The sequence below is a fragment of the Mus caroli genome, chromosome 2, assembly GCF_900094665.2.
Source record: "Mus caroli chromosome 2, CAROLI_EIJ_v1.1, whole genome shotgun sequence".
NCBI classification, from domain to species: Eukaryota; Metazoa; Chordata; class Mammalia; order Rodentia; family Muridae; genus Mus; species Mus caroli.
In genome coordinates this window covers 20,676,261-20,698,943 of record NC_034571.1, presented here as the reverse complement: position 1 = coordinate 20,698,943, position 22,683 = coordinate 20,676,261, and the positions used below count along the sequence as shown (strand labels likewise).

Below are 22,683 nucleotides of genomic sequence, written 5' to 3'. Positions count from 1 at the left end.
CAAGTTGATGATAAAAATTAAGCAGCACAGATGTATCACTAACTGGTTCTAGTGTGCAATCAACAGCAGTAGAAATAGCCTTGATGTTTGTGGACTGTAGCCTAGAGATTCTCATTTAGCAACCTTATGGTTTCCAAGAACACCTTTTCCCACCCATGCACTGTACCCTCATTCAGACTCTTTTAACTGCTATTTTTATTGTTCTTCCAGATGCTTTTCCAAATCTGCAACTTACTCAAGAGTTACATAATGAAACCTTGTTAAAGAGAGGGGACAGAATCTCTTAAGGGCTATCCTAGTCCATTCCAGGCAAATTCAAGTTGGGTAAAAACTAAAGAAGCAAGGTCCAGTCCAGCCTGAGTTTACATGAGTTGCGTTTAAGAGCAGTGTTTGGTATGGGCACATGAGTGGAGTATGTTAGTTCTTCTGGCCTTCCGTAGTCTAGCATTCTTCACAGGCCGTTTGGCTTTATTTTAAGGTACTGCTGAGCTTCTTTTCCTTTCCTTTCCTTTCCTTTCCTTTCCTTTCCTTTCCTTTCCTTTCCTTTCCTTTCCTTTCCTTTCCTTTCGTCCGTTGAGACAGCCTTTCTCTGTATAGCCTTGGCTGTCCTAGAACTAGCTTTGGAGTCCAGGCTGGCCTCAAGTTCACAGAGATCTGCCTGCCTCTGCCTCTAGAGTGTTGGGATTAAAGGGGTGTGTTAACACTGCCTGGCTGATACTGAGGTTTTTACGTTTCATCATTTTCTTTTTCCTTTTCTTTTCTTTTCTTTTCTTCCTCTTTCTTTCTTTCTTTCTTTCTTTCTTTCTTTCTTTCTTTCTTTCTTTCTTATTTAGGGGTGGGGGTTGCACATGTAACAGGGCTATATGGAGGTTAGAGGACAATTTTCAGGAGTCAGTCCTTTTTCTCTATCTTTACATGAGCTCTGGGGATCAAACTTAGGCTATCAGACTTCTTTAGCAAACACTTTGACTTGCTCAACCGTTTTGTATTTCACTGACCCCTAGAGTTTATAATTTTCAAAGTTTTATGTAAATGATGTGCAGTCCTTTGGCTTTCATAGCTTTGTTGAGAAATAAATACCACTTATCTTTGAAGTATTGTTTGCTGTTCCTACAATATGGAAGGATTAGTTAGCTGCCAAGTTTGGCTTTTGTGTTGGTTTTGTTAGTATGTTTATTAGTGTCAGGGTCTTATTATTTAGCTCTGGCTAGCCTGGAACTCACTATATCTATATATGACTGGCCTCAACTTCACAGCAATCTCTCTGCCTCTGCCTCCTGAGTGTTGGGATCAAATGCATCTGCTACCACACTTAGTCCTTAAGTTTGTTACTTATCCGATATGACACTGTATTTAGCTGCTTTGACATGTAGTTGCAGACTAACTGAATTTAAAGTGCATAGTGAGCTCTTCACATTTGGCCATCTTTCTGGATCTTATCATTTGTCATGGTTTTATCAAAATGGAGGCTAATTCTCTGTAGGAGTGTCTGTCCTGGATTCGTTTTATACTCTGGTTGTTTTTTCTTGTTACTTGAAATGTCTATTTATTGGCCATTTATTGACCCTCTGTTGGTGAACACATGAGTTGCAAATATTTGTGTCCCAACTTTTCCCAAATGAATCCTGGAAATGGAGGAGCCACCACATTGTCTCTAGAGTGCTCACTGTTACTGGCTTCTGGTTGTTGTGATCTTCATTTCATTTTTATTCATGTAATGGCTGTTTGCTGTTAACATCTTCTCATGGGCTTTTTTGCTGTTTTTGCTGTTTTATAGCTTTTTGGTCAAGGATGTATTCAGATCTTTAGCTCATGCTTCATTGGGTAGCATTGTTGTTGTTATTGTTGCTGCTGTTGCTGCTGCTGATTTTTTTGCTGTTGCTGCTGCTGCTGTTTTTGTTCCTGTTGTTGCTGCTGCTCCTCTTGCTGTTGTTGTTGCTCCTGTTGTTGCTGCTGCTCCTCTTGCTGTTGTTGCTACTGCTGTTGCTGTTGTTTCCCCCCCTTCTCCTTAACACTCACTGAGTAGCTTTTGGCTGTCCTGAAACTTGCTATGTACTGGCCTGGAAAAGTGCAAACATTAGAATATTCTTTGTTTTCATGTATGCGTGTGGAACCTGCTTCCTATATCCTATTTAAGAGCATTGCTTAGCTGAACATGATAGCTCATGCTTCTCCTTCTTCTTCTTCTTCTTTTTTTTTTTTTTTTTTTGGTTTTTCGAGACAGTTTCTCTGTGTAGCCCTGGCTGTCCTGGAACTCACTTTGTAGACCAGGCTGGCCTCGAACTCAGAAATCTGCCTGCCTCTGCCTCCCAAGTGCTGGGATTAAAGGCGTGCGCCACCACGCCCGGTGGCTCATGCTTCTTAATCCCAGCACTTGAGAGGCTGAAGCAGGTGAATTGTTATGAGTTTAGCAAGGCCACTCTGGGGTAGAGTAAAACCCTTCTCAAAACAAAACAACAACAACAAAACCACTGTTTTAACTGAAAGTGACGTTCTTCTGTGTTTTTACAGTGGCATATAATTTTTAACTTTACATTTAGGCCTATGGTCTATTTTGATTCAATTTTTCTATATGGTGTGAGATGTGGATGAAGGTTTTTTGAGACGGGCAAAGTTCCTCTGTATAATAGACCTGTTTGTCCTGGAACTCGCTTTATAGACTAGGCTGGTCTCAAATTTACAGAGACCTGCCCTTTTCTGCCTCCTGAGGACTGGGATTAAAGTTATGCACCTCTTGGCTGCTGCTGCTGCTGGTGCCCCTCCCTCTCTTCTTCTTCTTCCTCCTTATTTACCTTCCTTTTCATGTTAGCATTTGCCATTGCTGAAGTAGAGAAAGACATCTTTTTTTTTTTTTCATAGAGCTCAAGATCTCATAGACAGGAGAGCAGCTCTGGCCTAGTTCACCCTTGTGGAGGCCTCAGTAGCACATGTAGCAGAAGACTCTTGTTTCTTTCCATCTTCCACCTTAAACTTGAGGCCATTTATTTCTACATGACCTGTGAGTACGTCCTGACCCTTGGTAACATGTTACTGCTTTGTTTGAGCAGACTGACTTCTGGGAAGACTGTCAGCCATGCCTTGCTCCTCTCCAACTAGACCTCTCTTCCATCTCTGCTTCCTCCTGCTACTCATGCTATTTTTATGGCAGCATGGCCTGTATCCTGCCTCGTGTTTGGAAATGTTTGTGCTTGGTGTAGAGTTCTTTCTGGTCAGTGGGTTTATGCTGTGCGTGTTGCTTTCCAGAGTCTTACTAAGGTCTGTGGGAACGGTTTTACCTCTTCTTGTGTGAGTTTGTGCAATATGTGCTTTTTCTTCAAGCTGTTACGAAGACTTTGTGGTGTGCCTTGATGTTACTTAGCTCTGTGTAGCTGTGGGTTGATCGGATGTCTTAAATCTGTGATTTAGGGTTTTTGTCAAATTTTGAATTTTGGCTGTGATTTCTTCAGGTAATGTGAATTAGACTGTAAGAACTTGTCCTGATGGCTTTGGATGGTCTTGTCAGATTGTACATACTGGCTTTCCACCCTAAGTTTTGGTTCAGCTGGTTTTAATTGTGTGCTCTAATATACTACCCTTCTTTGTTGTAGTTGTTTTACCTTTTTCAGCGCTCTGTAATTTTTTTTCTTTACTGTGTGTTGGTGGGAATGGAATCGAAGGGTTTTTGTTTGTAATTTCTACCATGTCTAATTACCTTCTGAGCGTGTGGGACCCAATTTTACCAGGTGCCTAATGGTCAGATTTCCAGTTCAATATCCATACCAGGTCTGGTTTGTCAGTGGTCAGTTTTACCTCCTATCTGTGTGTCAGGACTTAAAGCCAGGTGCCAGTTTGTCTATATTCTTGAGGGGTGTGTGTGTGTGTGTGTGTGTGTGTGTGTGTGTGTTACAGCTATTGATGTGAGGTCTGTCTAATTCTCTTGTGGTTTGTTCTCTGGTCTGGTCTTGTGAGTCTATAGCAGTTCTCAGTGCAGGGTGATGATGGCCCGTGCGCTGATGGTGCTTTCCACCTGGCTGAAGGGATGGCTGAAAGATTGGAGCCCTTTGGGTGCTTTCTCTCAGGTCTGCTCATGTTGCTCTGTGGGAAGCTTGGTCATGACAGGCCCATGCAGCTCCATCGCCTGTATGATTCCTGTGGTATCTGACTGAGTAGGCAGCTCCAGTTCCCTGGTCCGTCTCCTGCTGCCTGTGGAGATTTGATAGCCATGATTGTACACTGTTCTGTTTCACATTTCTCGCTGGTGGTGGGGAGGGGGTTGCTCAGTCTGACACATGGAAGCAGAAAGTGCCACCCCCACTGTGGAGGTGAAACTGCTTTCAATCACAGGCCAATGTGGTGGCTCTGTAGTAAACAGTCTCCTAAGAGTAGGGCCTTAGAATTTAAGAACAACATAATCCTGGCTAGAAGGAACAGATCATTCTGTTAAGAAAAAATGACCCCGAGAAGTCAAGACTTTGCTTGAGCTCTGAGATGTGTGGGGATGGAATGTAACCATGTAAAGTCAGAGGGCTGAAATCACCGAGGATGCCAGCCAGAAAAGAACTAAAGATAGTTGACTAAGGTTTTTGACAGAGTAATAATGTTGACTAAAGGCAGTTTGCTTTAGAAATAAATGAAATAATAAAGCCTGCGCTTGGGGCGGTTTGTGAGCGACCGAGCGAGCAAGGCTGATAGACAACACACTCTGTCTCTGTTTTGTTTTTATGTTTTCAAGTGTTCAGTGAATTGAAAAGCCCTGACTCCACCTTACCATGTGGACACTGGGAGGGAGGCTGTCCAATTGTCGGAGAGCACCAGAGTATTGCAGATGACTGTGACCCCTGCGGGCCTGCAGGATGGGGCCCTGGGATGTGGCTTGGTATTGCCTACTTGCCAGAGCAGGCAGATCTGATACTATGGAGCCTGGGATGGCTTTCACTGCAAGGGATTGCTGGGAACTAAGGCATGCTCAGGCTAGAGTTTTGTCTGTGACTGTGTTCCTGAGGGGAAGGAAGCAACAATGACTGGTCATAGTGGGGGAGACCACTTCAGGCCAGTCTTTTATATCTATAGCCAGAAATTCTATCTCTGAATGTCTAGACCTGAGAAAGAATCCACAAGAGAGAGGCAAAGAGGGCAAGAGGTAGGAGTGGATAGGAATAGCCTTTAGTATTACATTCCAGAGGAAAAACAGCATTCAGTAAATTAAGAAGTTAATAAATTATGGAGTGGGCTGATCATTCAGTGGAAAGGGCAAACTCTAAGCTTTATAATGTATAGGCTGTAGTTGCAGGCTCAGTTGAGGTGAGTCCTTAAGGAGTGGTGACCATAGATGGGCAGAGGCCGGCAGGGGTTTGTTGCCATTGTGTCCTGACAGGAGACTATAGTAAGTATTATTACTTCATGAGATTTAAATAATGTGTGAGTGTGTCTGTGCACATGTGTCCAGATGTTACATCCCACAGAGTTTGGATGCCTTGCTTGTTGAGTGGGTGCCAATCTCCAGTCCTCATGATAGAGCAACAAGCAGGCTTAGCCACTGAGTCATCTCTTCAGCTCCTGCCTTTTAAATACTTAGTATTTTATTGAGAGTTTCATAAACTGTACTTGATTGTATTGACACCTAACTTCCTCAGATCCACTTCCTATTTCTTCAGCCCTGTCCAACTTAATGTCCTCCGTTATTTTGTCTTAAATAACTACCAAATCCAGTTGTGAACCATCACTGGCCATAGCCTTAAGGAAAATGACTCTTCCCAGATGTCATCAACTGTCACTATTTTCTCAGATTTCTTCTTCACTTTCACGTGAGTTCTGGGGGTCAAACTTAGGTCATTAAGTGCTTTTACTTTTAAAATTAATAAGAAAGTCTACTAGTTATTTTAATAATTACCCTATTCAAGGTGGCATAATTCTGTATTATTCTACTTTCAAAATAGTCTGTAAGTGATTATATTACCCTTTTTCCCCTAAATTTTTTAAGATGTGTGTGTTAAATCCTCTGGAACTGGAGTTATAGGTGGTTGTAGGCTACCCGTTGTGGGTGCTGGGAACCAAACTCAGGTCTCCTTACCCTCTGCAAGAGAAACATGTGGTCTTTACCAATGAACCATCTCTCCAACCCTGTATTATATTACTTTTAAAGTGGGAAAAAAAATAGATGAATGCTGCAGTTTAGATAGGATTTTTGTTCTCTGTTTGATGAAAGTACAAATCCCTTCTCCAGTGTAGCCTGTGCTAGGAATAACCAGCTTGCTCAAGCACCAAGGATGTCCTTGTCTGCTCCCAGCAGCGTGCTCCGAGCCAGAAACCATCTTCACTGCGCTCTCATTTTATCTCTGTGCAGGAGGAGAACATTTGTCTGCACTGGGCAGCATTTTCAGGCTGTGTGGACATAGCTGAAATACTTCTGGCTGCCAAGTGTGACCTGCATGCTGTGAATATCCATGGAGACTCACCCCTGCACATCGCAGCCAGGGAGAATCGCTACGACTGTGTTGTGTGAGTGCAGCCCTATGCCAATATAGCGCTTGCTGCCAGGTTACCTAGAGTGACCGTTAAATGGCTGTGTCTACACTCTACCTAGAGCTGATGCTATATATAGGTGGAGAAATACCTTTTCCAATTGATATCTCAGATCAGCTATGGTACCTTTTGGGCTCATAGTTGTCCTAGACAACAGAAACAAACAAACCCACCCACATTATTAGTTGAATCTTAACAAAGTCTCAGACCCAACAGTATGGGGACAGTTTCAGTAGGAACTGGGTACTATTGGTTCTCCCTCTCAGGTGGAAATGGTGGCTGTTTAGGGTGCTTTTACATGCCGGCAGTGGTGTGCTGCTCTGATGAGCAGGTGGCACCTCTCCTGCACCTGGAAAGGGGAAGTGAAATGGCCTTGCGGTACTTGAAACTCTCTAGCACAGGTGTGGCAACCCTTCTTCCTTCATCAGGCAGACGAGCTGTGTTGCCCTTCTGCATACCCCAAACACCTGTTTTCCATATCGTTTCCTTTATTCTTTTTTTGTTTTGTTTTGTTTTTGGTTTTGGTTTTGGTTTTTTGAGACAGGGTTTCTATGTATAACCCTGGCTGTCCTGGAACTCACTCTGTAGACCAGGCTGGCCTCGAACTCAGAAATTCACCTGCCTCTGCCTCCCGAGTGCTGGAATTAAAGGCGTGCGCCACCACACCCGGCCATTTCCTTTATTCTTAAGGGCAAATTAGAAAACAAAGTCTAAGAAAATTAGCTAAACACTCTTAGCTCCTACACACATGTTCAGGTGAGAAGACTGATGCCTCATTATAAGTATTTGGTGGGAGCAGATGTGCAGGATCCTGGCAAGGCATGCTTGTTCCAGAGTCACTGAGCTATAAGTTTGGTGCTACATGACAGATAGCTGGTCATTTTATGTCTTAACTGTGTCTCTTCTAAATTCAGACCTGAATGTTTTGTTGGCCTTTATTTTCCCTTTCAGCCTCTTTCTTTCTCGGGATTCGGATGTTACTCTGAAAAACAAGGAAGGAGAGACTCCCTTGCAGTGTGCAAGCCTCAGTTCGCAGGTGTGGAGTGCATTGCAGATGAGCAAAGCACTTCGGGACTCAGCCCCTGACAAGCCCGTTGCTGTTGAGAAGACGGTGAGCAGGTGAGAAGGTTCTAACACTGAGAAGAGTCTAGCAAACCATTGACAGGTGGGCTAGGAGAGCTGGAGCCCCTGTGACCCAAGTCTAGTGTGGGCACTGGTTGGCAGCTGTGTCTGTCTTCCACGGGGCAGAAGCTGAAGCAGCACAAGTAACATCCCCCTTTTCTGCGCAGAGACATCGCTCGAGGGTATGAGCGCATTCCCATTCCCTGTGTCAATGCTGTGGATAGTGAGCTGTGTCCTACCAACTATAAGTATGTCTCCCAGAACTGCGTGACATCCCCCATGAACATTGACAGAAACATCACTCATTTGCAGGTTGGTGGGAAGAAGGGGTGGCAGATCCCTAGAACTTGGTCCTAGCACTTAGCACCATTCTGGAAGAAGGCCTGTGGAAGTATCCCAGGAGATTCTGTTCTCTTTGTACTTGTCTTGACGTAAAGAAGTGGAAGAAAGATAAAAACCTCAAGTTCTCTGTTAGGCAGGACTCCAGTTCTCCTAGCATACTTTGAAAGCCTATTGAAGGCCCTAAGTGTCCCTATCAGTGGTTGCTCAGAGCCTCAGTATCTCCTGGTCCTTAAGTCATGATCAAGAGGGTCCATGCTGGTCTAAGCAGTGCACTGCATGCTCCCCAGCCCCAGCAGCCATAGCCTGGAATACAATTTTCCCATTTCTCTTTGACTTTTTCATTTGAAAGGCTTTTCCTTACAGTTGTGCTTAAAGGAGTCTCCTGATTCTCACAAAATAAGCCGTATAAATGTTAGTTTGATTGTGAGATTCTGTATTCTCATCTTTTTCTGAGAGGTATCTGGCCTTGAGTGCAAGAGCTTTTTAGCCCCTTGTAGGCTACACATGTCTAAACTCCTGCCTGCTGCTCCCTGCCAGCATGGTGCATTTTCCTCATGGTGTCCCAAGCCTTTCCACCTTGCTCCTAAGAGAGATGGTAGCAAATTAAAGGCAATTGAGATTTTCCCAAGCATTTGGTGGTAATTGCAAGGGCAGGATTGGGTAGCAGGAATGTGATGCCTGTCTGACATGCAGTCCACTCTGTTTTCAGTACTGCGTGTGTGTAGATGACTGCTCCTCTAGCACCTGCATGTGTGGCCAGCTGAGCATGCGCTGCTGGTATGATAAGGTGAGGAAACACATTTGCTGCACATGTGCTTATGTGGTAAGTTCCATGAAAGTGAGTCTGTGAGCATGTTTTCTGAATCTCAGATGTCCTAGTGACATTGGGACAATTGGAGGTGAGCTGGTTATGGAAAACAAGTAGAAGGAGGTGACAAGCTGAAATTAAGGGGTGATTCTAAGTAGATTATGGGGCTGCGGTATGAGTTCCCAGAGTCGTCGGGTTGAAACCCATGTCTTTTGTCACTACCTGGATAATCCTGGCTGTCCTGGCATAGCTGTAGAAGGAAGCGTCTTTGTTGTTTTTGTTTGGTGAGCCCTGCCATATGTTTACCACATATATTTGTCCAAAGAGATGACGAGTAGAAAGATCAAGCCAGGCCAAGCTGGATGGCTATTATCACTAGACACAGTGGCCTGAGGTTTTAGTGTCATGGTCTTACAAGGAACGGACAGTGCTAGTGGGAGGAGGCACTAAGACAGTCGCCTTGGACCCAGGATGCAACTCAGGGACAAAGTATGCAGAGAGAAGAGGTGCATAGTTTTGAGGCAGGGCAGGGCAGGACAGGAGGATTAGAACAGCATTAACCAGGGAAGATTTCTCCCAGAGATCCTCAAACCTGTATCATACCTGTGAAATTTCCATTCAGACCACAGATGTGGAGCCTAACCCTGCTATTCCCCTAGCTGTTAATGTCTATCCATAAGCCATTGTTTGTGTATATTTGAAGCCAGACTGGGCATTTTGTAAAAATATGTCATTAAAGTTCATTTAAAGAGAATGCTAGTTGACATCTGCTGGCCCTTGTGGCCATCTATTAATAGGATGGCCGACTTCTGCCTGAGTTTAACATGGCAGAACCACCCTTGATCTTCGAGTGCAATCATGCCTGCTCATGCTGGAGGAACTGCCGCAATCGTGTGGTGCAAAATGGTCTCAGGTGAGGGTGTAGATATATTGGGTCACGCTGGCCAGAGGCATGTATATCTGTGGGTAGAGCCAATGTCTGGGAGAAGGAGTGTGTGTGTGTGTGTGTGTGTGTGTGTGTGTGAACAGCCCAGCCGAGCTAGGCTGGCTGAGATATGAGTGGGCTTGCTAAATTTGGTTTTAGTGTTAGAGAAAGCCAACCAACATTAAGAATGGTGTTGTGTTGTTGGTTGGCTTTTCTCAAACTGTTGTGTTCTTCCTGGTTCTTGAGCCCCCTCTTTGTCCTGTGCCTTTTCCTGTGCCTCCTGTGTCACAGCCAGAATCGAGTTTTAAACATTGGTAGCTATGGTCTGTTCATAGTGCACCAAGGGCAGAGTACACAGACTTCAGTACCTGTGTCCCCATATTTACAAATGGGCCAATTGGAAGGGCATTATCTGAGAATGCCTTCAAGAGAGGGTGAATTCCTTAAGCATGGTCTACCTAGAACACACCCAGCCAATAGGAGCCTTCCTGGCTGGTTGTTGCTGGCATACTCCCTGAGTAATAGACTGGCAGTAGTGTCGGTTCTAGTGGAGACACTTCTATGAGGTGAGACCTTTAGTCTTCACTGCTACCTTGTGAGTTAGGCCACAAGTTGAGGAAACCAAGGGCTGTAATACTTTATGCTTTGACAGTCTGAATCCGGGGTTCTTAGCTTCCTGTGTGTGATGCTGGGTCTATAAGGTGACTGGAACTGCTTTCAGTCACCTACAGAGTCATAATTCTTCCTTGATTTGGAATCTGCATCATTTTTCTCTGTTTGCTCATCTCGCCCACTTTAGAATGGATGCAGTTGGTTTGCGGACCATCAGGTACATGTCCACCTACCCTCTACTTGTTTTCCAGGGCAAGGCTGCAGCTTTATCGGACACAGGACATGGGCTGGGGTGTGCGGTCCCTCCAGGATATCCCACTGGGCACCTTTGTCTGCGAGTAAGTGGGTCCCTGGAGTCCCACAGCTGTGTTTATTGTGTTTTTGTTTGTTTGTTTATTTGTTTGGTTTTTTTTTTTTTTTTTTTCATTTCTGAACTTCTCATACACGTTCATGTTCTAAGGCCCCTGGGAGCATGTTTCACTGTCATGCAGAAGTGAGGATAAGCAGTGGGGACGCTGATTACAGCAGCCAGGCCCCCGTTGCTAGCCCTAGGGCTGTGCTCAGATTTTCTGCCTCAGTCATTTACTAAAGGTGCTAGCTTTAGAGTTCTACTACTAGCATCTTGGTAAGCCATCCCTGCTCCTCACCTTGCACTGCAAATACACGGGGCCAGATCCAGATCCCAGCCCATAGAACTTTTCCAGAGTGTCCCGTGTCTGTATCCTTCCATGACATTGTTGCTTGTCTGAGGGCACAGAGGTGAGACGGGTCTTCCCTTTTCTCACTACAGATACGTAGGGGAGCTGATTTCAGACTCTGAAGCTGATGTTCGGGAAGAGGACTCTTACCTCTTTGATCTCGACAATAAGGTAATGTGAAGGGCCAACACATATGAGCAAATGATTGCAAAATGTAAAACTTGGGCAGTTGGTTTTAGTGTATTCTGGAAAGTGGCTGGCACAGGCAGTCTAGCTCTGGAGTCACTGGTGCGTATGGGTGTATGCTTTATCATACAGTTCTAGGCTCATTTTGGTGTTCAAGGCACAGGCCCCTAACTTGAGATACCTCTGTTGTTGTAGCAAGCCACATACCTCAAGGAAATACCTGGGATACCTCATTATGTCCGCCAGTTCCCAGGCTGGTCCCCTAAGACCAAGCAATAGAGAGCAGCTCATGGAGTCACATAGGAAGCAGCATAGGATCCAGAAATGATGAGGAGGCTTTTCTGTTTCCATTGACATCAGGATACTAATATCCTATGTAGGGAGAGAGTGGAGGATCAAACTTGGTCTGCTCCAGGATTTAGGGTTTCCTATGGCTTCTGTGCCAGGCAAAAGGTGGCTAAGACCACCCCAGTCTGTCGCTGTTTCTGAATTCAGGAATTGTTCTTTATAAACTTCTTAAGCTGGACGCAGCAGCACACACCTTCAATCCTAGCACATGGGAACAGAAACAGGCAGATTTCTGAGTTTGAAACCAGCCAGAGTTAAGTAATGAAATGCTGTTTAAAGTACGTAATTAGTAAATATCCTAAATCTCACAGTCTGTGCTAGTTGGTAAGGGAATAAAAGTTTTCTATGCTCTAACTGTAACCACCCAATCTTGGAGTTCCCCAGAGAACTGGGCCACTCTGACCTCAGGCTCTGACTCTTGAAGTTACTCAAGAGGTTAGCAATTGTGATGCAAGATCTATGTTATGACCAGCTATGGGTATTGGAAAGATGGTATAGCAGTTAAGAGCACTGCCTGATAGTCCAGAAGACCTGGGTTTAATTCCCAGCATCCCTATGGCATCTCAAAACTGTCTGTTACTGTTGTCCCTAGGCTGTGATGCCCTCTATTGGCCTCCATTGGCTCCAGGCACTCACATGGTGCAGAGACTAAGAAACCAAAAGTTCAGCTCTTCCTCCTTGGCTGGTTCCAGGCCATCCTGGAACAGTAAAACAAAACAAAACACCTCCACACAAACACAAATAAAAACCAAACATCATTCTCAGGCTCAAGAGTGTCAAAACCTTGTCAATTCCTGAATTCAGTTAAGTTTTGTCTTTCTGTGTGCTTGTGCATGCAAAACAGGCAAGGGTGACTGTGAGAGCTCCTCTCCTATTGGTGGATACTTGGCTTGGTGTGCATCTCATCCCTTCTGGGTGATAGACAGGTCTGTTTTGTGTTTTGTGGTAGGCTGGTTACCAGTATTTCAATTCTATATTCTCTGGGCTTTTATAGCATCCTTATTTAGGTTTTTAATAATTTTTTGTTTTACTTTATTTTATATGTATGATATATTTTTGCCTGCATGCCTAGTGCCCACAGAACTCAGAAGAGGGAATCAGATCCCCTGAGACTAGAGTTACAGAAGGCTCTAAGCCACCATGTAGGTGCTGGAATCCAGCACTGTAACTGCTAAGCCACCTCTCCAGCCAAATGTTTTTAATGTCCAGTCTATTCTGTCTTGAGGAGCCTCTCTCTCTCCTAAGATCATACAGCTTTTCCACCATGTCTTTCCATAGAAACTAAGTTTGGCTCCGTACCTGTTTTGAGTCGACCTTGGTGAGTGGTCTGAGGTGAGAGCTGAGGTTGCTTCTGTCTGTGAGGACTTGTAGTCATCTTGTACTGCTGGCCAGTACACTGCTTCTCACCTACATGCTGCTGTCTGTGATGGAATATGTTTTGTCCCTTGTCTGGTTTCTGACTCTCGTACCAGTGCCACCCTCTTGATGGCAGAGTTCACTCATGCGAGCGGTGTTAGTCCTCACACTGTTCCTGTCATGTGTGTCTTAGTGCCTGGAACTTTGGCTTTCCCAGGTTAATCTGAGTCTGTATGGTGTCCGTATGGTCAGCAGCTCTGCAGCCTTGACTGGGACTTCATAGGTCTTGTCTACTCAGATACGTGCAGTATACTGCACTCTAGGTGTCCAGACCTACCAGGGCTTGACTATTTCTCTCACCAGAGCCTTGCTGGATAAGACATAGATCTTATACATGGTTCTTAAAATGCTGTTGCCTTTAATTCCATTTCTCAACTGATTATGGGTAGTACTTCAAAATGGTTGCTTTGTTTTTTTGTTTGTTTTGGTTGATATTGCTATATTCACCTTTTAATTTTGGTATTTTTAATGGGTTATTGGTTAGAATTTATTGCATATACAGTTACGTGCTGTATGAATAAAGATAGTTTCATTTGCCCTCTCAGTACATTGGTAGAGGGGAAACTATTGTCTCCCCACCAGGGATGTTAGCACAGTGGTCGTGCAAGTACTCCCACTCTGTCAGCACTCCCTAAGAGCGTCATGCCCATCATTCCTTGGCTGTAGGATGAGGCCTGTGTCTAGGACTGTTTGTCAGAGTCCCACCCTTTCCATGTTCCTTTCATCACTTCCAGTGGTGTCTCCCTCACCAACGCTGATATGTGGCCATCATTCTCAATTCCTCCATTGTCTTTTTTATCTTAAAGAATACCATGCCAGTGGTTCTTGTTCATTTAGGACTCAAAGCTATAAGTATGTCAAGGCCTTCTGTTTCCTATACTTGCTTAGATCAAACCCTCTGAGTTGGTGACCACAGCTGCTGTTCCCTGACCAGAATATACCCACATTTATTTATTGCCTCATTCAGATGCCTGGGCACAGGATCCCTGACAGCTCTTCAAGTGCACTGTGTCCTGTAGTCATGCTGAGAGCAAAGAAACTCAGAACAAACTGCAGATACATAGAAAGGTCTCAGCAATTTCATGAGTACTCTTGACAGTAGAAATGAGCTAGATGAGGCCTATTCAAAGGAAGACTGGCAGTCTACACTATCCCTATTCTAGAAAAGGTTGGCATTAACAGCACATGCATGAAGTTGGTATGTTGGAGCCAGAGTTAGGTATAGAAAGTTGCTGTTTCAAGGGCAAAGTTAAGAGAGTAGGCCTTTATGCCTAGGTTCTACAGCCGGTGCTTTTGGCCTCTGAGTTTCTGAGTTGGGTACTGGTTAGTGAGCAGACATGTTTCCGTGGCTTCATCATTCAGGTTGCAGTAAAGAATCCAGGCCCAGATATGTGTACAGGACAACTCCTTTGAGAAGCCCAGTAGTGGCTGTGCAACTTGGGGACAGTCTCTGAAGTTTCGGACCAGTGAGTATACACTGGACAGTTGCAGAATTTCTCTGGGTCATGCTGAGGCCCTTTCTTTGAGCAATGATAGTATACTTATGAGGGAGACCATAGCGGTAAATTTTTCTAGGTGGAAGGGTTATTTTAAAGTATGGCACTAGTCATGTCTAGGCTTATAGTTCTGGACAGAACATCTCTCAGTGATAATGATAGCTTCTGGAGTTGTGCCTATAGCCGTAGGGCCACAGGCTTATAGTCAGCCTCTCTGGCTCCTTGAGACACTGGCCAGACCCTGTGGGAAGTACCCTCCCTCCGGGTTGATGTGGATGGTTTCAGGTCTGTTAGGTGCTTTGAAACTCCAGTGAATAAAACTGACTGTGTAGCAGGTAAAGGAATATCCAGTAAGTACAGTAGGTCCTGTTGGGCCTGTTAAACATGGCTGCTTGTAAATACCCAGGCCTCTTGTTGCTGAGCACGCATATCCCTCTATCCCATCCAGGCCCATCCAATTCTTCCTTCTTCCTACCTCACCCGCTACCCACCTGCATCTCACCTCTGCTCTCACCCTTCCTCACACAGGTATTCCTGGTCTGATTTTTCTCTGCTGCCCTTTCCTAGTTTTAAAGAAGTCTTGCATGTAGATGATAAAAGAAAGGGCAGACAAGGAAAAAGAGAAGAAAGCACTCACCTGACTGCCTTTTCTTGGGGTATTTGGTTTCTCACAGTCTCTTTTTTGGGGGATGGGGGTGGGGGATGTGTGCTGTGGGAATGTTCTGATCTGCAAAAGAGCAAAGACGACCAGAGGTAGGGACCCGTACTACTACCAGGATCAGCATCCCCCCCCCCCCGCACCCCCTTTGTAGGATGTAAAAATGAATAAACCATCTTACTGCATTCTACCAGTGTGTGTCTTTCTGTGATATCACTTTCACTGACAGCTGTGGCATTGCCATCACACCAGTCACACACAGGTGGCTCTTATCTGGGGCCAGCTTTCTCACACATTTCTACAGTTTTCTCAAATACCTCTGCATTGAGCAGGTTTCCAGAGCTAGTCAGGACTGAACTCAAACTTGCTGCATCCAGGGAGAGTAGAGTTCCCCAAGTATTGAGGCAGCTGCAGTAGGCAGACACCAGTTACTGCTCTACAGAGGTCCTTCATCCGGATGTGTCTGTCCCTAGCTGTCACTGCACTTGCTTCCTGAGGCCTACTAATACCTGTTGTGTTCTTGAAGGAACTCTGTGGTACTTGTGAGCCTTGGCTGTTCTCCTTTTACCTGACATTTCTGTATAACTAGGGACTTCTGTCATGCTATTCACATTCATTTAAGGAACTTTTTTATTTTGAGCTGTAGTGTGTGTGTGTATGTGTGTGTCGCCAAATATTGGCATCTGGTGTCTTGTTGCTTCCTACCGTATTTCTTGATTTGGCCTTATTGATACAACAGCACATCTCCATGCAGGGGTGCTAGGGTTCTAGACTCACATTCCTAGTGTGGCTGACACTTGACTAACTGAGTCGTTTCCACATCCCATGAGTTTGTTGTTGTTGTTGTTTTGTTTTTGAAGGAAAATGTTCAGCCGTCTGTTCTTTCTTGGGAGAAGGCAGATGCTCTTCTGTCCATGTGTCTCCCCATTGCCAGGTGTAAAGGAAATTTGTTGTTTTAATTTTTTCTCCCCTTTGTGTGTTTCGAGATAGGATTTTACTATCTAGATTAGGTTGGTCTTGAACTTGTGGCTTTCTCCTGCCTCTGCCTCCCAAGTGCTGGGATTACAGAGACATACCATCACCCTTTTGTTTTGAATGTTGGTATAGATCATGGTTTGTCTCTTTTTAAAAATATATGCAGTATGTTTTGATCAGTTACAGCTCTTTTTTTTAAAGATTTATTTATTTTTATGTATGTGAGTACACTGTTGCTGTCTTCAAACACACCAGAAAAGGGCATCGGATCCTATTACAAATGGTTGTAAGCCATTGAACTCAGGACCTCTGGAAGGGCAGTCAGTGCTCTTTACTGCTGAGCCATCTCTCCAGCCCCTAGTTATGGCTCTTTAATGTGCACATAGCTCTTGTTTTGGGTCCCACAGACCTTGCCCCGTACCTGACCTGCTGTTTTCTGGTACCAGTAGATTTCTGTGATCAGCCCAGCCTCACAGTTGCAATCTCACCTTTTTAAGACCCCTGTGTCCTTTGTGAGAATGGATTTCATAGAAAAAAATCTTCTGCTAAGGTATTTGTTCATTCATTTCATTCATTCATTATTTTATGTGTATGGGTATTTTGCCTACACATATTGTATTTCTGTGCACCATGGGTGTGCCTGGTGCCCTTGGAGATGGAGTTGTTGTCAGTTGTGAACATGGGAGTTGGGAATCAACCCAGGTTCCTTAGATGATCGGGCAGTCAGTACGCTTAATCACCGAACAAATCTGTCCAGCTACCTTTGTGCCCGTGTCTGTGTCTGTGTCTGTCTCTGTGTGTCTGTCTGTCTAATAACTCTATAGCCCTTTCTGGCCTGGAACTCATTATGTAGACCAGGCTGGCTCAGAATTTACAGAAATTAAGCCTTCTCTGCCTTCTAAGGGGCAGGATTAACTGTGTGCCACTATACCTGGCCAAGATGCTAGAACTTATGTTTAGTTATGGAGTTATAGTCGGAGTCAACAATGTGACACGTGGCCATAGATGGTTCACTTCTCTGCTCAGGTTGAGGGCTGCCCTGAACTTACCTATAGATAGAATCTTGGTTCTTGCCGTCTGTGTCAGAGTAGCCTTGCTGATATTAGGACCATACAGATAGCACAGCTGCTGTGGGTGTGTCCTGCTCTTCTGCAGCTGTTTGGGTCTTAGCATATATTTTACTGAGTACTTGAAGTATTGTAATTTTATTTCTGTGCGGTTGTGTTACCAGTTTGTTACACATTTTTATATTAATGTGTTAGTTAATTCAGATTTGGAAATTTAAGAATTTGTGGTTTTGGCATGGCAGCACATGTGCAGTCCAACTCCCGTGCGGAGCAGTCTGATGTCACATAGTAAAATCTCTCAAAATATTTTTAGAGAGAGAAAGAGACAGGCAGAGACAGATATAATGTGGAGGTCGGAGCGAATTGGTTCTTTCCTTCCACCGTGTGTGTTCTGCAGATCAAATCAGGTTCAGTGCCGGAAGCCTTTGCCTTAAACATCATAATTCCCCAAAATACAACGTCTAGATTGTTTGTTCATTTGTACTGGGGTGCTGGGAGATTGGACTCAGTACTTTATACAGGCTATCCAAGCATTTTATCATACTCTTGATTATGCAGAAGGCTTGTATGTTCTAAAAGTAGCAATTATATTTAAACTTTGCATGTTCTGTGTTCTGTTACTGGATATTGGAGTCTTCTCTGGCTGCTGTCACAAACACTGACATCCACAGTTCCTCACAGTTTTCATGCTGGTGGAAGCCACCTCTTGGTTCGTAGCCAGTGCCTTTGCTCTGTGTTGTGTGAGGTATGAACTCTCTCTTGTGTGTGCACTGAGTCTCAGCTGCAGTCACTTCCCTGATTGATGCACTGTGAGGTCAGGATTTCAAGTAGGAGCTTTAAAGGAGAATGGCTACTTCACTCATGGTACTATTCCCCCTGTTCCCAGTCAGGGACTATCTGTAGAAAGAAAGGTACTTATTTTTTGTGCTTATACAGAAAGTGGTATAGTTTTATTTGTTTCCTTTTTCACTTGCCAGTATAGTACAGAAGTCATCAGCACATAGAGTCTCTCTTTGTCTTTTGGGGATATGAAGGCTGGTTTCACCTTGGCTGTTTTGCAAATGGCCTCTCAGTGAGTTATCCTGTGCAGTGATGCACTGTGGATCTTGCTTCTTTACTCGGAGGAGGGGTGAGTAATCAGTGGATTTCAGTAGAATCCTACTTGATTCTCTTGCTATGTCCTTTTCTTTGCCCGGATTTTGCACTTGTCTGTAGTGACTGCACTCTGATGGCCTGCTGGTTGGTGGTATATAGAACATGAGAAGCTCCCCTGACACTTGTCCCTGTGTAGCATTTGCTTGTCTTCAGCTAGATTCAGCTGACTTTTTAATATTATTTATTTATGTGTTTGTTTGCTTGTTTATGTATTTATCTCCAGGCAGTGTCTTACTGTGTAGCTCTGTCTGTCCTGAAAATTACTATTTATTATTGCCTCTGCTTCTTGACCCGAGTCATTTGTAGTTTTTTTCTTTAGGAGTGAGAGGGGTTCAAGGCAGGATTTCTTTGTGTAGTCAGACCAGGGTGGCTTTGAACTCAGATTCGCCTGCCTCTGCCTTCTGAGCGCTGGAAGTAAAGGTGTGTAGGTACTACTGTGCCCGGTGCTCATTTGTATTCTTAAAGTTTTGTTTTCCTTTTCCCTTCAAGTTCTCCCCCCTTACCCCCCACCCCCCCAAACCTTTTGTTGTTTTTTAGCCTGGCTTCAGATTCGAACTCTGCTATTCATGTACAGGCCTGGTCTCTCTCTGTCCAACTGTGCTGCTTCCAGTCAGCTTGATGTCTCCTTACAATATGGGCTAGGGCAGCCAGAAATTTCAGTGTCTGGACTTTGGCACCCAACCGAGAAGCCCAAGGATTCATTCCCTGTGGATCCCACGGTTCTGAGTACCTTTAGCATGTGTAGTGGCTGCTCTTAGAGTTGTTTTCTTCATAGGCTAGGTTAATCTATAGTTTCCTAAGCTGTCACCACAGAAATAGTCTCAAAACCATAACACCCAAATCTCTTAGATTACTGTCTTATTACTGGCAGATGCAGGACATGGGCTGCTCTGTCTTTGATCTGAGTGGTTAGTGAATTCTCTCATAAACTCTCTTGTTCAGGGATATTGCTGGAGTACATTCATCCATGTTCATATCCTACAAGTTTGGAAGTTACTGAGTAAATGTTGTCAGATACCCATCTTTGACCCTTGCTTTTCCCTTCTTGGTTTGGGTTTGACTTTTGCCTGAATTCTGAGTGTACTCACATGGGTATGTGCAGGTGTCTAGAGCAGGTTCTTGTTTGGGCTTTATCCTAGACAGAGGTAGGTCCTGCAGCGCCTTCCTCACACACTTCATTCTCTCACTCCTCTCTTATGTACTGTGTATGTAGTAATCATGCCTAAGCTCCACAGCTGGGATGGCCCATAGCAGCAAGCTCTGGATGTGCACTGTGGGCAGGCTCATGTCTGCCTGTGGATCTCAAGGTGCCCATTTAATCCTGGGCAGCTCCTTGTCAGCGTTTAAGACAGTTTCCTGGTCTTTCCTGCATGTCAGGCCTGCCCCCTGCAGCAGAGGCCTCCTTTGCTGTATATACAATACTCCCACCAGAGGAGCTTCTCACACATAGGATCTCTGTGAGACAACTGTTTAAATGGCTCATGAGCTAGTACAGCCCACTAAGTAAGTCTTGATCCTACAGTCCCTCTGTGCTCAGAAACAATCACAGCATCAGACAGAGTTGTGGGACAGAGACACTTAGAACCCTGTCCTCCTGTGTCCCAGGTTAGCATTGTACTCCTACCTCTGGCACTGCAGAATTTAGTATAGCATGGCCTGTGGCTACCCTCAGGCTGTAACAGAAGTCTGCTTTGCTGAACCCCGAGTTGTCACTGTGGGCCAGAGAAGAAAGTTCTTTAATCCTGGCAGAGCCACTGTCCAGTTCCCGATTTTCAAGACTGCAGTGCAGGTGTCTGGGGTAAGGACATGTCCTGGAGTGATCACTGACTGCAGCCTTTCTCTTTTTTACCCCAAAGGATGGAGAGGTATACTGCATTGATGCTCGGTTCTATGGGAATGTCAGCCGGTTCATAAACCATCACTGCGAACCCAACCTTGTGCCTGTGCGAGTGTTCATGTCACACCAGGACCTGCGGTTTCCCAGGATTGCCTTCTTCAGTACCCGCCTGATTCAGGCTGGGGAGCAGCTGGGGTGTGTACAGCTACAGGCACAGTGTGTGACCCTGGCTGGGTGGGTGTGGTTTCTGCCTTCCTAGTCATGAATGTGCTTCTAGCATGTAGGGTTCTGGGTCTGGACAGGACAGCTTAGGGGTACTTGGGTTATCTCACCTGAGTTTTCTCCCCCAGGTTCGACTATGGGGAGCGCTTTTGGGACGTCAAGGGCAAGCTCTTCAGTTGCCGGTGTGGGTCTCCCAAGTGTCGGCACTCAAGCGCAGCCCTGGCCCAGCGGCAAGCCAGTGCAGCCCAGGAGCCTCAGGAGAATGGCCTTCCAGATACCAGCTCTGCAGCCGCTGCTGACCCCCTATGAATTGCCAGTGTGGCTAGTGGGACCCTCAAAATGAGATTCTGGTGACTGCAATTTAGAGAGGAAGAAACTCTACATATGTCCAAGAGGAGCTGGAGGTATGGACACCTCTCAGGAATGTTCTGGGCCCGAGGTGTTCATTTAGCTGGCCCAGTGCTCAGGCCAGAGCATGCCTCTGGGCCTGCACCTCAGAGACCTGGGACTCCATGTTGCATAACTTGTGAGTTACTGGTGGTGACTCTGTGCTGCAGCACTTCCCACGTCTCCCTCTGGTCTCTGAAGCCCTTGCTCCACTGCCAGTTTTGTTTGTATAATGTCTGGTCACGCTCCTGTATGGCACTCACCAAGGCCACCATCACCTACAAGCTGCTCCGTTAGACCTGCTGCCCACAGCCTGTGTTGCTGGCACCAGCTCCCATGTGCCACTGGAGGACACTAGCTCCCTTACAGCCTTGGAGAGTTTGGCTGACCCACCACTCATTTTGATGAAATGTGGGTTTGCTTTTTAAAGAAACCCTATATCTAGCCCTATATATCAAGCCTCTTACTGGTGTTTCTTTGCGAGGAAGCAGGTTGGTGTGTGCAGGCAGACCCTGTACTGGCCCCAGCCAGTTCCGTTGACGCAGGCACCTTTTGTTGATTTCTAAGCCACACGCTATGATGATGAATAAACTCGTTTGTTTTTTACCATTACTGAACATTAGGACATCAAAGAATAAAAACACAAACACAGACAACGGTGCTGAATCTGGTGTGGTCTCTACTCACCACATGAAAATAAACTATCAACTGTAAAAAAAAAAAAAAAAGAACAAAATGATTTTAGAATAAAGTGCAGGAAAAACTTTTTTAAAATGTTAGTCTTGTAGCTGAATAAATTTGCCATCACCTTTTGTGTGGTGGCCGGGCAGGTCATGTACTTTTTTTTGGCATATACCTTTCTAAATACTGTAATTAGTGCAGCGACAGTGGGTTGGTTTTTTGTTTTTTGTTTTTTTTTTTCCTTTTGTGTGTATGTGTGTGTGTGTGTGTGTGTGTGTGTGTGTGTGTGCGTGACTCTTCTAAAACATTCATAATGCAGTCATGTTTATTTTTTTCTGTTAAAATGTTTTTTGACAGTTTTATGAGCAGTCTTTTGGCTCAGACCATTTCTTGTTCTGTTTTCAATGAAATCAATAAAAAAAAAAAGTACTTTAAATGGAGTTTTTATTATGACACATTCTTTCTCTGGGTTTCTGCAAATCCCTAGTCCTTCCATTCTGGGTGTACACTCAGGGGTTACATGGGTTTCTGGAGGGCTGCCTGTTTGTTCCTTGTCCGTGTGTTTGGTGCCTGGTGTCCAAGACTGAGAGCCATTCTGAAGGAGCAGGTGAGTCCCCATCTGCATATGTGAAGGGCTTCATTGGGACACAGTGAGGGTAGACAGAGCCCAGCGCTTCCCTGCCTGCTGACAGGTGATGTCTGCAGGGTTCCTTCTCTAGGGGTCCTAGACAAAGCAGCACCCTGTGCTCCATGGAGGTCTGGCCTTGCTCACTACAGGAGCGCTTGAAGCTCAATGAAAAATTGATCAAAGGCTTCAGTTTTCAATGTGTGGAGTTCACTTGGTTAGGCCTTTTCTAGAAGGAAGGCAGCTGTCTTCACTTTACAGATAGTCAAGCAGGCCACCTTGGCTGGTAGGCTGTCCAGTCTATAGTTCTAGCATCACTGCTGCATCTTACAGCTGTAGGATGGCTCTGAGCAGGTGGGATGCTGGTAGACCAGAGGAGGGGTCATGCCATGCAGGTAGATAGAAACTGAAGCCCACGGCAGCTCCTCTCCATAGGGTCCCTTCCCTGACTGTGGAACACTCCTCCTCCATACTGCATTTCTCTCTGTCTCTGTCTCCTCCCTCCCCTCCTTCCCCCCTCCCCCGCTCCATGTTAATATAATCAGATTTGTGTGGTGTTGGGTGTGTTGCGTGCTTCAAGCAGCATCAATACCTAAGCTTATGCTGATGAATATGGGCCTAT

The 22,683-nt window shown here is 45.1% G+C and overlaps 1 protein-coding gene across 8 annotated transcripts in view; it reads left to right on the top strand.

Moving 5' to 3' along the window:
* Ehmt1 (euchromatic histone lysine methyltransferase 1) overlaps positions 1-21,871 on the top strand; it is a 134,247-nt gene extending 112,376 nt beyond the window's left edge. For 3 of the 8 annotated variants that reach the window (XM_021185975.2, XM_029469706.1, XM_021185967.2), the window contains 9 exons: positions 6,323-6,477; positions 7,453-7,620; positions 7,791-7,935; positions 8,675-8,752; positions 9,571-9,686; positions 10,562-10,648; positions 11,101-11,179; positions 20,166-20,341; positions 20,497-21,871. In XM_021185975.2, coding sequence (XP_021041634.1) covers positions 6,323-6,477; positions 7,453-7,620; positions 7,791-7,935; positions 8,675-8,752; positions 9,571-9,686; positions 10,562-10,648; positions 11,101-11,179; positions 20,166-20,341; positions 20,497-20,677 — 1,185 coding nt within the window. In that variant the 3' untranslated portion in view covers positions 20,678-21,871. Of the gene's footprint in view, positions 1-2,859; positions 3,120-6,322; positions 6,478-7,452; positions 7,621-7,790; positions 7,936-8,674; positions 8,753-9,570; positions 9,687-10,561; positions 10,649-11,100; positions 11,180-20,165; positions 20,342-20,496 lie in introns of those variants that run through there. The other 5 variants (XM_029469690.1, XM_021185985.2, XM_029469703.1 and 2 more) reach the window with 3 other exon arrangements.
* Positions 21,872-22,683: the final 812 nt, after the last annotated feature.